Source organism: Vidua chalybeata, assembly GCF_026979565.1.
Source record: "Vidua chalybeata isolate OUT-0048 chromosome 38 unlocalized genomic scaffold, bVidCha1 merged haplotype SUPER_38_unloc_1, whole genome shotgun sequence".
In the NCBI taxonomy this organism is placed as follows: domain Eukaryota; kingdom Metazoa; phylum Chordata; class Aves; order Passeriformes; family Viduidae; genus Vidua; species Vidua chalybeata.
Window position 1 is genome coordinate 67,442 of NW_026530311.1, and position 16,705 is coordinate 84,146.

Consider the following 16,705-nt stretch of genomic DNA (forward strand, 5'->3'; position numbering starts at 1 on the left):
TCCCCCCATTTCTCCCCGAATTTTCCCAATTTCCCCCGTTCTCCCCCCATTTTCCCCCGTTTTTCCCGATTTTTCCCCAAATTTTCCCGATTTCCCCCGTTCTCCCCCCATTTTCCCCCGTTTTTCCCGATTTTTCCCCAAATTTTCCCGATTCCCCCCGTTCTCCCCCCATTTCCCGCCTCCCCCCCCCGTCCCTGGGGGCGCGCAGGAATTCCCGTTTTGGTTAGAAAACCTTAAAAAAACGAGAATTTTATTGAATTTTTGGAAAAGAGCCGCGGGGGGGGGGGGGGGGGGGGAGGGGGGGGGCCCCGAACCCGGGGGGGGAAAACCCCAAAACGGGGGGAAATCCCCCCAAAAAGCGGGGGACCCCCATAAATACAGAAAGCGACCGAAAAACGGGGATTTTGGGGCTCTCGGGGGCGTTTTGGGGTTTTTTTGACCCGGTTTTGGGGGCGGGGGGAGGGGCGGGAGCCCCGAAATCCCGGGAATTCGCCCCAAAAACCCGAAATCCCAACGTTTCCACCCAAAAAAAAAAATATTCAAAAAAAAAAAAACCCAAAAAAAAAAACCCTCCAAAAAAAAAAAAAAATTCCCCGAATTTGGGCGGGGACCCGAAGTCCCAAAATCCGCGGGAATCGTCCCAAAATTCCAGAGGGGAGGAAAAAAAACAAAAAAAAAAAAAGAGAAAAGGGCAGAAAAAAAGAGAGAAAAAGGGACAAAAAACCCTCAAAAACCACCAAAACTGGGAAAAAACCCCAAAAGCGATTTTGGGGTGAAAAGGGGCGGATTTGGGGCCGGGGGAGGGGCGGAATTGGGAGGGGGAAGCCCCGAAATCCCGGGAAATCGCCCCAAAAACCCCGCGGGGGAAAACCCGAAATGCCCCAATTTCCACCCAAAAAACCCCACAAGAACTGAAAGTGATAAAAAAAAAAAAAAAACCCAAAAGTGGGCGGGGACCCGAAGTCCCAAAATCCGCGGGAATCGCCCCAAAATTCCAGAGGGGAGAAAAAAACAAAAAAAAAAAACGAAAAAAAAAAGAGAAAAGGGGAGGAAAAAAACGGAAAAAAAAACAGAAAAAAAAGGACGAAAATCACCAAAACGGGGAGAAAAACCCCAAAAGCGATTTTGGGGCGAAAAGGGGCGGATTTGGGGGCGGGGGAGGGGCGGCCCCGCTACTTCCTCTTCTTCTTGGGGGGGTGGGGCCGGCCCCGCCCGGGGGGGCCCTTGCGCTTCCGGCCCCGCCCCCGCTCCTCCTCCTCCTCGTACTGGCTCTCGCGGTCGGCTTGGGGCGAAAAACGGCGATTTTGGGCAAAAGGGAATCGGGGAATTGGGGAAAAGGGAATTGGGGCGAAAAACGGCGATTTTGGGCAAAAGGGAATCGGGGAAACGGGGAAAAGGGAATTGGGGCGAAAAACGGCGATTTTGGGCAAAAGGGAATTGGGGAATTGGGGAAAAGGGAATTGGGGCGAAAAACGGGGATTTTGGGCAAAAGGGAATCGGGGAATTGGGGAAAGGGGAATTGGGGGAAAAAACGGCGATTTTGGGCAAAAGGGAATCGGGGAAACGGGGAAAAGGGAATTGGGGCAAAAAACGGCGATTTTGGGCAAAAGGGAATCGGGGAAATGGGGAAAGGGGAATTGGGGGAAAAAACGGCGATTTTGGGCAAAAGGGAATCGGGGAAATGGGGAAAGGGGAATTGGGGGAAAAAACGGCGATTTTGGGCAAAAGGGAATTGGGGAATTGGGGAAAAGGGAATTGGGGAGAAAAACGGCGATTTTGGGCAAAAGGGAATCGGGGAATTGGGGAAAAGGGAATTGGGGCGAAAAACGGGGATTTTGGGCAAAAGGGAATTGGGGAAATGGGAATTGGGGAATTGGGGCGAAAAACGGGGATTTTGGGCAAAAGGGAATTGGGGAAATGGGAATTGGGGAATTGGGGGGAAAAACGGGGATTTTGGGCAAAAGGGAGTCAGGGAAATGGGAATTGGGGAATTGGGGGGAAAAACGGGGATTTTGGGCAAAAGGGAATCGGGGAATTGGGGAAAAGGGAATTGGGGCGAAAAACGGCGATTTTGGGCAAAAGGGAATTTGGGAAATGGGGAAAAGGGAATTGGGGTGAAAAACGGGGATTTTGGGCAAAAGGGAATCGGGGAAATGGGAATTGGGGAATTGGGGGGAAAAACGGGGATTTTGGGCAAAAGGGAATTGGGGAAATGGGGAATTTGGGGGGGAAAATGGGGGGATTTTGGGCAAAAAGAATGGGAATTAGGGGAAAAGGGAATTTGGGAAAAAGAGGATTTTGGGAAAAAGGGGGAAAAGGGAAAAAGGGGGAATTTTGGGGGCATTTGGGGTTTTTGAAGTGGATTTTGGGGTGGATTTGGGAAGTTTTGGGGTGAATTCCAGGGGTTTTGGGTTTTTGGGGTGAATTCCGGGGGTTTTTGGGGTGAATTCTGGGGATTTTGGGGTGAATTCCGGGGGTTTTGGGGTGAATTTTGGGGTGAATTCCGGGGGTTTTGGGGTGAATTCCAGGGTTTTTGGGGGTTTTGGGGTGAATTCTGCTGGTTTTGGGGTTTTGGGGTGAATTCCAGGGGTTTTGGGGTGAATTCTGGGGTTTTTGGGCTGAATTCCGGGGGTTTTGGGGTGAATTTTGGGGTGAATTCCGGGGGTTTTGGGGTGAATTCCGGGGGTTTGGGTTTTGGGGTGAATTCTGAGGCTTTTGGGGTGAATTCCAGGGTTGTGGGGTGAATTCCAGGGATTTTGGGGTGAGTTCTGGGGTTTTTGGGGTGAATTCCGGGGGTTTTGGGGTGAATTTTGGGGGTTTTGGGGTGAATTTTGGGGTGAATTCCAGGGGTTTGGGGTTTTGGGGTGAATTCCGGGGGTTTTGGGGTGATTTTTGGGGTGAATTCTGGGGTATTTGGGGTGAATTCCGGGGGTTTTGGGGCCGCACCTTTGCGCGCCTCCTCCTCCAGCTCGTCCCAGTCCTTGCCGCTCTCCTCCTCGCTGCCCAGGGAGTCCTTGGAGTACTCTGGGGAAAACGGGGCAAAAAACGGGAGAATTGGGAAAAACGGGGGGAAAATGGGGGGGAAATGGGAAAAATGGGGAAAACGGGGCAAAAAAACGGGAGAATTGGGAAAAACGGGGAAAAATGGGGGGAAAATGAGAAAATTGGGGAAAAACGGGGGGAAAACAAGAAAATTGGGAAAATGGGGCCAAAAATGGGGAAATTGGGGAAAAAAGTGGGGGAAAAAACGGGGGGAAATTGGGAAAATGGGGAAAAAATGGGGAAAAAAATTGGGAAAATTGAGGGAAAATGGGGCAAGAAATGGGGAAATTGGGGAAAAAAGTGGGGGGAAAAACAGGGAAATAGGGAAAAAAACGGGGAAAAATGGGAAAACCCTAAACCGCTCATTTTTCACCCAAATTTTCCCATTTTTAACCTCAATCCCCTCATTTTTCTCTCTTTTCTCCCCGTTTTCCCCCTCCAGCCATCCCCAGGTGTGCCCAGGTGAGCCCAAACCCCCTATTCTTAACCCCAAAATCCCCATTTTTAACCCCAAAATCCCCATTTTTAACCCGAATTTCCCCATTTTCCCCCGTTTTTCCCCCATTTCCCCCCCCCAGCTCTCTCCAGGTGTGCCCAGGTGTGCCCAGGTGAGCACAAATCCCCATTTTTAACCCCAAAATCCCCATTTTTAACCCCAAAATCCCCATTTTAACCCGAATTTCCCCATTTTCCCCCGTTTTTCCCCCATTTCCCCCCCCAGCTCTCTCCAGGTGTGCCCAGGTGTGCCCAGGTGAGCACAAATCCCCATTTTTAACCCCAAAATCCCCATTTTAACCCCAAAATCCCCATTTTTAACCCCAAAATCCCCATTTTTAACCCGAATTTCCCCCCGTTTTTCCCCCATTTCCCCCCCCAGGTGTGCCCAGGTGTGCCCAGGTGTGCCCAGGTGCGCTCACCTGACTCCTCGGCCTCGGAGGAGTAATCCTCGTCGCTGTCCTCCTCCTCCTCCTCGTCCTCCTCCGAGGGGTTGAAGGTCTCGTCCTCCAGCTCCGACTCCGACTCGCCCGGCTCCGCCTCCGAGCCCTGGCAGGTGAGACAGGTGAGACACAGGTGAGACAGGTGAGGGACAGGTGAGACATGGACAGGTAAGGGAGAGGTGAGACAGGTGAGACAAGTGAGACACAGGTGAGACAGGTGGGACAGGTGAGACAGGTGGGACAGGTGAGACACAGGTGAGACAGGTGAGGGACAGGTGAGACAGGGACAGGTGAGACAGGTGAGGGACAGGTAGGACAGGTGAGGAACAGGGGAGTGTTTGGGTGTGCCCCAGGTGTGCCCAGCTGTCCCCAGGTGTGTCCCAGGTGTGCCCAGGTGTATCCCAGGTGTGCCCAGGTGTATCCCAGGTGTCCCCAGCTGTGCCCAGGTGTATCCCAGGTGTGCCCAGGTGTATCCCAGGTGTGCCCAGGTGTGCTCAGGTGTGCCCAGGTGCCCCCAGGTGTGCCCAGGTGTATCCCAGGTGCCCCCAGGTGTATCCCAGGTGTATCCCAGGTGTATCCCACGTGTGCCCAGGTGTGCCCAGGTGTGCGCAGGTACCTCCCCCTCGGGCTCCAGGAAGCTCCACCCCCCCTGCTCGAAGAAGCCCTCGGGGTCGTCCACGATCGTCTTCATGATCTTGGTCCAGTTGAGCGACTGAACGCCCTCGGTGTACTTGAGGTCACAGGAGCTGCAGGTGAGACAGGTGAGACAGGTGAGACATGGACAGGTGAGACTGAACGCCCTCGGTGTACTTGAGGTCACAGGAGCTGCAGGTGAGACAGGTGAGACAGGTGAGATACAGGTGAGACATGGACAGGTGAGACAGGTGAGACAAGGACAGGTGAGACAGGTGAGATACAGGTGAGACAGGTGAGACAGGTGAGACATGGACAGGTGAGACAGATGAGACAGGTGAGATACAGGTGAGATACAGGTGAGACAGGTGAGACAGGTAAGATACAGGTGAGATACAGGTGAGACAGGTGAGATACAGGTGAGACAGGTGAGACAGGTGAGATACAAGTGAGATACAGGTGAAATACAGGTGAGATACAGGTGAGACAGGTAAGATACAGGTGAGACAGGTGAGACAGGTGAGATACAGGTGAGACAGGTGAGATACAGGTGAGATACAGGTGAGACAGGTGAGACATGGACAGGTGAGACATGGACAGGTGGGACAGGTGACAGGAATTTGAAAAAAAAAAAAAAAAAAAAAAAAATCCCCAAAACCTTCCCGAAAATCGACAAAAATCCCCCCAAAAAGTCTTTAAAAGAACGTAAAAATAGAAATAAAAATTCTAAAACAAACAAAAGCCCAAGAGAACCTCAAATAAAACATTTAAAAAATTGAAAAAAAAAACCCCAAAAAACCCCTAAAAACCCCAAAAAATTCCCAAAAATCGATAAAAATCCCCCTCAAAAAAACTTAAAAGAAAATAAAAATAAAGATAAAAACTGTAAAAAAACCCCAAGAAAACTGCACATAAAACCTTACAAAAAAAGGAGAAAACAAAACAAAACAAAACCCCTAAAAAACAAAAAAAAACCCCTAAGAAACAAAAAAGTAAAAAAACCCTAAAAAACAAAAAAACCCTAAAAAACACCTAAAAAACAAAAAGAACTAAAGAAAACCCTAAAAAGCAAAAAAAACCCCTAAAAAACCCTAAAAAACAAAAAAAAACCCTAAAAACAACAAAAAAAGCCTTAAAAAACAAAAAAAAACCCTAAAAAAGCACTAAAAAACAAAAAAACCCTAAAAAACAACCAAAAAACCCCCTGAAAAAATGCCTAAAAAACCTAAAAAACCCCTAAAAAAACAACAAAAAACCCCCTAAAAAACCTAAAAAAACCCTAAAAAACAACAAAAAACCCCTAGAAAAAACCCTAAAAAAACGTTAAAAAAACCCTAAAAAACAACAAAAAAACCATAAAAGAACCCCTAAAAAGCCTAAAAAAACCCTAAAAAACAACAAAAAAAACCCCCGAAAAAACAACAAAAAAACCCTAAAAAAAACTGTAAAAAAAACCTAAAAAAACCCTAAAAAACAACAAAAAAAACCCTGAAAAAACCCCTACAAACAACAAAAAAAACCCTAAAAAACCTAAAAAAAACCTAAAAAACAACAAAAAACCCCTAAAAAAACCCCTAAAAAACCTAAAAAAAAAAACCTAAAAAAACCAAAAAAAACCCTAAAAAAACCCATAAAAAACCTAAAAAAAAAAACTAAAAACCAAAAAAAAACCCTAAAAAACAACAAAAAAACCCTAAAAAAACCCCTAAAAAAACCCCTAAAAAAAACCCTAAAAAACAACAAAAAAAACCCTAAAAAACAACAAAAAAACCCCTAAAAACCAACAAAAAAACCCCTAAAAAACCTAATAAAACCCTAAAAAAACCCCTAAAAAACAACAAAAAAAACCCCTAAAAAACTAAAAAAAAACCCCTAAAAAACCTAAAAAAACCCCTAAAAAAACCCTAAAAAAACCCTAAAAAACCTAAAAAAACCCTATAAAAACCCAAAAAAAACCTAAAAAAAACCCTAAAAAAACCCTAAAAAAACCCTCAAAAAAACCTAAAAAACCCCTAAAAAAACCCCAAACCCCCCCAAAAACCCCCGAAGCTCCCCAGACCCCCCAGGGCTCCGCAGAGGAGCCCCCCTGCCCATCCCCCCCGTGCCCGCGGCCTCACTTGAGCCACTCCTTGATGGGGTCGAGCGAGGCCACGGGGATGGCGTTGATCATCGTCACCTTGCGCGCGTAGTCCTTGTACACGATCACCAGGTCGAAGTTCTTCAGGTGGAACTGCACGCGCTCAAAGTGGATCAGCTCCACCTCGTCCAGCGTCACCACGAACGGCGGCTGCAACACACCTGGAGTTACCTGAGCGCACCTGGGCACACCTGAGTTACACCTGGATAAACCTGAGTTACACCTGAGTGTCCCTGGATACACCTGGATACACCTGAGTTACACCTGAGTTACACCTGGGGCAGTGGATCAGCTCCACCTCGTCCAGTGTCACCACGAACGGCGGCTGCAACACACCTGGAGTTACCTGAGCGCACCTGGATACACCTGAGTTACACCTGAGTGCACCTGGATACACCTGAGTTACACCTGAGTTACACCTGGATAAACCTGAGTTACACCTGGGTACACCTGAGTTACCCCTGGGGACATCTGACTACACCTGGGTACACCTGGATGGGCTTTGAGAGACACCTGGGGGTCCCTGAGGCCTCACCTGGGGATCCCCAAAGTCTCACCTGTCCCATTTGACCCTCACCTGTCCCACCTGTCCCCCAGGTGTGTCCCCCCCTGCCCGCACTCACCTGTCCCACCTGTCCCACCTGTCCCCCAGGTGTGCCCCTGCCCGCACTCACCTGTCCCACCTGTCCCCCAGGTGTGTCCCCCCCTGCCCGCACTCACCTGTCCCACCTGTCCCCCAGGTGTGCCCCTGCCCGCACTCACCTGTCCCACCTGTCCCCCAGGTGTGCCCCTGCCCGCACTCACCTGTCCCACCTGTCCCCCAGGTGTGTCCCCCCCTGCCCGCACTCACCTGTCCCACCTGTCCCCCAGGTGTGCCCCTGCCCGCACTCACCTGTCCCACCTGTCCCCCAGGTGTGCCCCTGCCCGCACTCACCTGTCCCACCTGTCCCCCAGGTGTGCCCCTGCCCGCACTCACCTGTCCCACCTGTCCCCCAGGTGTGCCCCTGCCCGCACTCACCCACTCGGTGCAGTTGACGAGGGCGCTGCTCGTGGGCTGCAGGAGGCAGGTGCTGCGGTAGGGGGCGCCGTTGAACCTGGAACGCGACGGGATGGCCCCGAAATCCCCAAAAACGGCCCCAAAATGGCCCCAAAAATCAGCCCCGAAATCGCCAAAAATGGCCCCAAAATAACCCCAAAACGGCCCCGAAATCCCCAAAAATGGCCCCAAAACGGCCCCAAAAACGGCCCCAAAATCCCCAAAAATGGCCCCAAAAATGACCCCCAAACGGCCCCGAAATCCCCAAAAATGGCCCCAAAATAACCCCAAAACGGCCCTGAAATCCCCAAAAATGGCCCCGAAACGGCCCCAAAAACGGCCCCGAAATCCCCAAAAATGGCCCCGAAATCCCCAAAAATGGCCCCAAAATGGCCCCAAAAGTGACCCCCAAACAGCCCCAAAATCCACCCAAATGACCCCAAAACAGCCCTGAAATCCCCCAAAACGGCCCCAAAATTGCCCCAGACAGCCCCAAAATCCCCCAGAACCGCCCCAAAATACCCCAAAATACCCCAAAATAACACCGAAATCCCCCAAACCTCTCCCCGCTTTTTTCCCATTTTTTCCCATTTTTCCTCGTCTTCCCCATTTTTCCTGTTTTTCCCCTTTTCACCCCATTTTTCCTGTTCTTATTTCTCCCTCCTATTTTTACCCGTTTTTCCCCATTTTCCCCCCATTCCCCCCCCTATTTTTCCCTTTTCCCCCATTTTTTCCCATTTTCCCCCCCATTTTCCCCCCTATTTTTCCCTTTTCCCCCCGTTTTTCCCCACTTTCCCCCTTTCCCATTTTCCCTGTTTTCCCCCATTTTTTCCCATTTTCCCCCCCATTTTCCCCCCTATTTTTCCCATTTTCCTTTCTCCCCTATTTTTCCCCCATTTCCCCCCCATTTTCCGCCCGTTTTTCCCCATTTTTCCCCTATTTTTTCCCCGTTTTTCCCTTTTTGCCCGTTTTTGCCCGTTTTCGCCCCAGACTCACCCCAGCTCCCGGAAGGGCACCTCGAACTCCAGCTCCTCCTTGGTCAGCGCCTCGACCTTCTCGATGAAGTTCTTGAACGCCGTCTTCAGCTTGTGCCGCATCTCCCGCTCCATCTGCGGCCCCAAAATCCCGGGAAGTTGCCCCAGAAATCCGCGGGAACCGCGGCCGGGGCGCGGCAGCGGCCAAAACCCGGGAAACGGCAAAAAAAACCCCCGAGGAAACGGCCCAAAACTCAGGGAAACGGCCCCAAAATCCATGGGAGTCACCCAAAACTCAGGGAAATGACCCAAAACTCAGGGAAATGGCCCAAAAACCCCGAGGAAATGGCCCAAAACTCAGGGAAATGGCCCCAAAATCCACAGGAATGATCCAAAACTCACAGGAATTACCCAAAACCCCGAGGAAATGGCCCAAAACTCAGGGAAATGGCCCCAAAATCCATGGGAATGACCCAAAACTCACAGGAATGACCCAAAACCCCGAGGAAATGGCCCCAAAATCCACAGGAATCACCCAAAACTCAGGGAAATGACCCAAAACTCAGGGAAATGGCCCAAAAACCCCGAGGAAATGGCCCAAAACTCAGGGAAATGGCCCCAAAATCCACGGGAATGACCCAAAACTCACAGGAATTACCCAAAACCCCGAGGAAACGGCCCAAAACTCAGGGAAACGGCCCCAAAATCCACATGAATGGCTCAAAACTCAGGGAAATGACCCAAAACTCACGGGAATGACCCAAAAACCCCGAGGAAACGGCCCAAAACTCTGGGAAACGGCCCCAAAATCCATGGGAGTCACCCAAAACTCACGGGAATGAGCCAAAACTCATGAGAATGATGGAAAAACCCCAAGGAAACGGCCCAAAACTCAGGGAAATGGCCCCAAAATCCACGGGAATGGCCCCAAAACCCCGAGGAAATGGCCCCAAAATCCATGGGAATCACCCAAAACCCACGGGAATGACCCAAAAACCCGGAGGAAACGGCCCAAAACTCAGGGAAATGGCCCCAAAATCCACAGGAATGATCCCAAAATCCACGGGAATGACCCCAAAACATCTCCTGCTCCATCCAGGAACCAAAACCACTGGGATCGACCCAAAACCACCGGGATCGAACCCAAAACCTGCAGGATTGACCCAAAACCACCAGGATTGACCCCAAAACCTCCAGGATTGACCCCAAAACGGCCGTGATTGACCCCAAAACCTCCAGGATTGACCCAAAACCACCAGGATTGACCCAAAACCACCAGGATTGACCCAAAACCTCCAGGATTGACCCAAAACCACCAGGATTGACCCAAAACCTCCAGGATTGACCCAAAACCTCCAGGATTGACCCCAAACCTCCAGGATTGACCCCAAAAGCTCCAGGATTGACCCAAAACCACCGTGATTGACCCCAAAACGGCCGGCAACGTCCCCAAAACCACCGTGATTGACCCCAAAACAGCCGGGATCGACCCAAAACCGCCGGGATCTACCCCAAAACCTCCAGAACTGATCCAAAACCACCGTGATTGACCCCGAAACGTCCCGGAAGGCCCCGGAAGGTTCCGGAAGGCCCCGGAAGGCCCCGGAAGGTTCCGGAAGGCCCCGGGATCGCGCCGCCGCACCTGCTCGGCGTAGAGGTCGTCGCGGTCGTGCATGTGCTGGTGCTTGCCCAGGTCCGTGGTGATCTCGCCCACCTCGGTGTAGAACTGCACGTCCGTGTGCCGCTTCTTGCCGAACATGATGGCGTTCTGGGGCCAAAGCGCGCGGTTTTGGGCAAAAGGTCCCGGGAGAGCCGGCGAGACCCGGGCAGTTCCGGCCCGAAACCCGGGAGTTCCGGCCCGAAATCCAGGAATTCGGGCAAAATCTGGGAGTTCTGGCCCAAAATCCGGGAATTCGGGCAAAATCTGGGAGTTCTGGCCCAAAATCCGGGAATTCGGGCAAAATCTGGGAGTTCTGGCCCAAAATCCGGGAATTCGGGCAAAATCTGGGAGTTCTGGCCCAAAATCCAGGAATTCGGGCGAAATCTGGGAGTTCTGGCCCAAAATCCGGGAATTCGGGCAAAATCTGGGAGTTCTGGCCCAAAATCCAGGAATTTGGGCGAAATCTGGGAGTTCTGGCCCAAAATCCGGGAATTCGGGCAAAATCTGGGAGTTCTGGCCCAAAATCTGGGAATTCGGGCAAAACCCGGGGAATCGGGCCCGAAATCTGGGAATTTGGGCAAAACCCAGGGAGTTCCGGCCCGAAATCCGGCAGTTCCGGCCCGAAACCTGGGAATTCGGGCAAAATCTGGGAATTCTGGCACAAAATCCGGGATTTCCGGCCCAAAATCTGGGAATTTGGGCAAAATCCGGGAATTTGGGCAAAACTTGGGGAATTGGGCCCAAAATCCGGGAATTTGGGCAAAATCTGGGCGTTCTGGCCCAAAATCTGGAAATCGAGGGATTTCCACTCAGAATTCCGCGTGTCCGCCCCGACTCGCCCGATCTGGACCCCGAATTCCAGGTTTTGACCCAAAACGGGCGGATTTTGACCCAAACGCAGCAAAGTTTGGCCCCAAAGCATCAAAAATCCCCAGGTTTCCCCCAAAATCCCGGGATTTCCACCCAAAATAATGGAATTTTACTAAAAACTGCCGGTGTCGCACCCAAACTCTGGAGTTTGCCCCAAAATCCTGGGATTTCCACCCAAAATAATGGAATTTTAATAAAAACCGTCAGTGTCCCACCCAAACTCTGGAGTTTGCCCCAAAATCCCGGGATTTCCACTCAAAATAATGGAATTTTACTAAAAACCGCCGGTGTCGCACCCAAAGTCTGGAGTTTGCCCCAAAATCCTGGGATTTCCACCCAAAATCTGTGAATTTTGCTAAAAACCTCCACTGCTCCACCCAAAGTCTGGAGTTTGCCCCAAAATCCTGGGATTTCCACCCAAAATCCGTGAATTTTGCCCCAAAATCCCGGGATTTCCACCCAAAATCCCGGAGTTTCCATCTCGGATCTTCGTCTTTGACCCAACCCCGGAGCTGCCCCGAAACGCGAACGTCTCGGCCCCGGAACCCCGAGGTTTTGCCCCAAAACCGCGGGGGTTGCGGCCCCGCGTTCGGCGTTTTGCCCGAAATCGCCGTTTTTAGCCCCGGAAGGCCGGGGCGGGGCGCACCTTGAGGTGGAAGTGCAGCACGATGATCATCTCGCCGTCGCAGGGCTGGAAGACGGCGTGCTTGATGTTGTTGTAGAGGATGTCCACCTTGTCGCCCCGCACCGACGTGAACCGGAACCCTGGCGGGGCGGGAAAAACCCCAAAATCCCTGGAAACCGCCCCAAAACCCACGGAAAACCCAAAAAAAACCCCCAAAAAAAAACCCACGCCCGGGGAAACTCCAGGGAACCTCGAAGAAGCAACAGGAACGGCCAAGGAAAGCCCCAAGCGGTCAAGGAACTCCAGAAGAAACTCAAGGAACGCCGGAGGAACGTCGGGAACGCCCAAAAAGCCCCCAGAAAGTCCAAAAAACCTCGAGGGACACCCAAAAATCGTCGAGGAGCCCCCAAAAAATGTCAAAGAACCCCAAAAAACCTTGAGGAACCCCTAAAAAAGGTTGAAGAACCCAAAAAAAACCCTTGAGGAGCCCCAAAAACCTTGAGGAACTCCCAAAAACCTTGAGGAACTCCCAAAAAACATCGAAGGACCCCAGAAAACCTTAAGAAAACCCCGAAAAAATGTTGAAGAACCCCAAAAACCTTGAGGAACCCCAAAAAAACTTGAAGAACCCCCAAAAAACATCAAAGAACCCAAAAAAACCTTGAGGAACCTCCAAAAATGTTAAAAAAACCAAAAAAGTTGAAAACACCAAAAAACCTTGAGGAACCCCCAAAAAACATTGAAGAACCCCCAAAAAACCTTGAAAAAAACCCCAAAACCTTGAGGAACCCCCAAAAAACCTTGAGGAACCCCCAAAAAACCTTGAGGAACCCCCCCAAAATACCAAAGAACCCCAAAAAAAGGTCGAAGAACCCCAAAAAACCTTGAAGAACCTCCAAAAATGTTGAAAAACCCGAAAAAGTTGAGGAACCCCAAAAAACCTTGAAGAACCCCAAGAAAAGGTCAAAGAGCTCCCCAAAAATGTTGAGGAACGCCCAAAGAACCTTGAGGAACCCCAGAAGAACCTTGAGGAACCTCCAAGAACCTCCCAAAACCTCAAGGAACTCCCTAAACAACCCCACAAAACCTCCCCGAAACCCCCGAAAACCGCGGCTCCCACCCCGAAGTCCCGGATTTGGGAGGATTTTGGGGGATTTTGGGGGTTTTGGTCACCGTTGACGTGGGCCTCGAGCGCGCCCTGCATGCGCTTCTGCGCGATGTTGGGCCGGATGTAGAGGTCCTTCAGCTTGGGGTTGCTGCGGTTGAGGTTGATGACCAGCGAGTCCTGCTTGACGATGCCCTGCGGACACGGAGACCGGCGATGGCCGCTGACCGCCGGGTGGCCGCTGACCACTGGGTGGCCGCTGACCGCCGGGTGGCCACTGACCACTGACCGCCGGGTGGCCGCTGACCGCTGGGTGGCCACTGACCGCCGGGTGGCCACTGACCACTGACCGCCGGGTGGCCGCTGACCGCTGGGCGGCCACTCAACGGCCAACGATCGCTCCAATGACCGCTCAATAACCACTTAATGACCACTGTGTCCACCCAATGACCACTCAATGACCGCTCAATGACCACTTAATGACCACTCAATGACCATCCAATGTCCACCCAATGTCCATTCCTTGACCATTCAATGTCCACCCAATGTCCACCCAATGACCCCTCAATGAACACCCAATGACCACTCAATGACCATCCAATGTCCACTCAACGTCCCCTCAATGACCACTCAATGACCACCCAATGACCACTCATTGACCACTCATTGACCACCCAACGTCCACCCAATGACCACTCAATGACCGCCCAACGTCCACCCAATGACCACTCAATGACCACCCAATGACCACTCATTGACCACCCAATGACCACCCAATGACCACTCAATGACCACTCATTGACCACCCAACATCCACTCAACGTCCACTCAATGACCACTCATTGACCACCCAACGTCCACCCAATGACCACTCAATGACGACCCAGTGACCACTCAATGTCCACCCAATGACGACCCAATGACCACTCATTGACCACCCAACATCCACTCAACGACCAATGACCACTCAATGACCGCCCAACGTGCACCCAACGGCCGCTCAACGCCGGTCGACCCCCGGCTGACCGCGCTGACCCCGCGCTGACCCCCCGGTGACCGCTCCGACCGCTGCCCACCTCCTTCTCCTTCTCCTCGGCCTCGCGGGTCTTGTAGCGCTTCTGCACCTCCTTGATGATGCGGAAGGCGTTCTGCAGGTTGGACGCCGGCACCGTCGACTCGCCCGGCGGCTTCAGGTTGGACGCGCGGTACGTTCTGCGGGGACGGCGCCGTCAGCGCGCGCCGCGGGCGCCGACCGGGGCGCTCTGAGGGCTTCCGGGTCGGATTTGGGGCGGTTTTGGGCCGATTTTGGGTTCTTCTGGTGTTTCCGGGAACGATTTTTGGTGTTTTTCAAGTATTTTGGCGTTTCTGGCATCGATTTTGGGATTTGAGTGTTTCTCCTGCTGATTTTGGGTTTTTTTCGAGCACCTTTGGCACTTTTGGGGTCAGTTTTGGGATTTGACTGTTTCTCGTGCCAATTTTGGGGTTTTTCGGAGCCCTTTTGGGGTCAATTTTGGGATTTGAGCGTTCCTCGTGCCTATTTTGGGTTTTTTCCGAGCGCTTTTGGCACTTTGGGGCCAAGGTTGGGATTTGACTCTTTCTCGTGCCAATTTTGGGGTTTTTCGGAGCCCTTTTGGGGTCAAGGTTGGGATTTGCGCGTTCCTCGTGCCTATTTTGGGTTTTTTCCGAGCGCTTTTGGCACTTTGGGGCCAAGGTTGGGATTTGAGTGTTCCTCATGCCGATTTTGGGTTTTTTCCGAGCGCTTTTGGGGTCAAGGTTGGGATTTGAGTGTTCCTCATGCCGATTTTGGGTTTTTTTCCGAGCGCTTTTGGCACTTTGGGGTCAAGGTTGGGATTTGACTGTTTCTTGTGCCAATTTTGGGGTTTTTCGGAGCCCTTTTGGGGTCAAGGTTGGGATTTGAGTGTTTCTCGTGCCGATTTTGGGTTTTTTTCGAGTGCTTTTGGCCCTTTTGAGGTCGATTTTGGGATTTGAGCGTTTCGCCTGTCAATTTTGGGTTTTTTTGAGCACTTTTGGCACTTTTGGGGTCAATTTTGGGATTTGACTGTTTCTTGTGCCAATTTTGGGGTTTTTTGAGCCCTTTTGGCACTTTTGGGGTCAATGTTGGGATTTGAGCGTTTCCTCTGCCAATTTTGGGTTTTTTTCCGAGCGCTTTTGGCACTTTGGGGTCAAGGTTGGGATTTGAGCGTTTCTCGTGCCAATTTTGGGGTTTTTTAGAGCCCTTTTGGGGTCAAGGTTGGGATTTGAGAGTTCCTCATGCCGATTTTGGGTTTTTTTCGAGTGCTTTTAGCACTTTGGGGTCGGTTTTGGGATTTGACTGTTTCTTGTGCCAATTTTGGGGTTTTTCGGAGCCCTTTTGGGGTCAATTTTGGGATTTGAGTGTTCCTCATGCAGATTTTGGGGTTTTTTCGAGCGCTTTGGGCACTTTTGGGGTCAATGTTGGGATTTGCGCGTTCCTCGTGCCTATTTTGGGTTTTTTCCGAGCGCTTTTGGCACTTTGGGGTCAAGGTTGGGATTTGAGCGTTTCTCGTGCCGATTTTGGGTTTTTTCCGAGCCCTTTTGGGGCCAAGGTTGGGATTTGACCGTTTCTCGTGCCGATTTTGGGTTTTTTTCCGAGCGCTTTTGGCACTTTGGGGTCAAGGTTGGGATTTGACTGTTTCTCGTGCCAATTTTGGGGTTTTTCGGAGCCCTTTTGGGGCCAAGGTTGGGATTTGCGCGTTCCTCGTGCCTATTTTGGGTTTTTTCCGAGCGCTTTTGGCACTTTCGGGTCAAGGTTGGGATTTGAGCGTTCCTCGTGCCTATTTTGGGTTTTTTCCGAGCGCTTTTGGGGTCGCTCTCGGGCCCGCCCCGGCTCCCCACCCCGCCCCGCTCCCGGCGCCGTTTTGGGGGCGGTTCCGGGGGTCTCACGCACATCTCCTTGACGAAGGTGGCCTCGGGGTTGGGGAAGATGTTGCCCTCGTTGCGGCCCAGGGCGCTGCCCGGGCAGAAGAAGTTGATGCGCAGGTAGGTGTAGTCGCCCTCCACCGACATGCTGATGTTCTGGGGGGAAAAACGGGGATTTCGGGAAAAACGGGGTTTGGGGGAGAAAAAGGGGATTTAGGGGAAAAATGGGGATTTGGGGGGGAGAAAGGGGATTTAGGGAAAAACGGGGATTTTGGGGGGAAAACGGGATTTGGGAGAAAAAACGGGGATTTTGGGGAAAATGGGAATTTGGGGGAGAAAAAAGGGATTTTGGGAAAAATGGGGATTTGGGGGGAAAAATGGGGATTTTGGGAAAAATGGGATTCGGGGGGGGGGGAAAAGGGATTTTGGGAAAAATGGGGATTTGAGGGGGGAAAAGGGGATTTTGGGAAAAATGGGATTCGGGGGGGGGGAAAAGGGATTTTGGGAAAAATGGGGATTTGAGGGGGGAAAAGGGGATTTTGGGAAAAATGGAGATTTGAGGGGAGAAATGGGGATTTTGGGAAAAATGGGGATTTGGGGAGGAAAAACGGGGATTTAGGGAAAAATGGGATTTGGGGGGGGAAAAGGGGATTTAGGGAAAAATGGGGATTTAGGGGGAAAATGGGGATTTCGGGATTTGGGGGGGAAAATGGGATTTGGGAGAAAAACCGGGATTTAGGAAAAAATGGGATTTGGGAGAAAAAATGGGGATTTAGGGAAAAACAGG

The 16,705-nt window shown here is 51.4% G+C and overlaps 1 protein-coding gene across 1 annotated transcript in view; it reads right to left on the reverse strand.

The window, feature by feature from the left end:
• Nucleotides 1-233: 233 nt before the first annotated feature.
• Nucleotides 234-16,705, reverse strand: part of SUPT16H (SPT16 homolog, facilitates chromatin remodeling subunit) — a 30,277-nt gene continuing 13,805 nt past the window's right edge. Inside the window, exons 13-24 of the mRNA XM_053933291.1 lie at nucleotides 15,947-16,074; nucleotides 14,097-14,232; nucleotides 13,089-13,215; nucleotides 11,937-12,055; nucleotides 10,403-10,528; nucleotides 8,783-8,895; nucleotides 7,769-7,844; nucleotides 6,731-6,900; nucleotides 4,597-4,726; nucleotides 3,960-4,086; nucleotides 2,947-3,024; nucleotides 234-1,282 (exon numbers count right to left, since the gene is read on the reverse strand). Of these exons, the coding sequence (XP_053789266.1) occupies nucleotides 1,173-1,282; nucleotides 2,947-3,024; nucleotides 3,960-4,086; nucleotides 4,597-4,726; nucleotides 6,731-6,900; nucleotides 7,769-7,844; nucleotides 8,783-8,895; nucleotides 10,403-10,528; nucleotides 11,937-12,055; nucleotides 13,089-13,215; nucleotides 14,097-14,232; nucleotides 15,947-16,074 (1,440 nt within the window). The 3' untranslated portion in view covers nucleotides 234-1,172. The remainder of the gene's footprint in view (nucleotides 1,283-2,946; nucleotides 3,025-3,959; nucleotides 4,087-4,596; nucleotides 4,727-6,730; nucleotides 6,901-7,768; nucleotides 7,845-8,782; nucleotides 8,896-10,402; nucleotides 10,529-11,936; nucleotides 12,056-13,088; nucleotides 13,216-14,096; nucleotides 14,233-15,946; nucleotides 16,075-16,705) is intronic.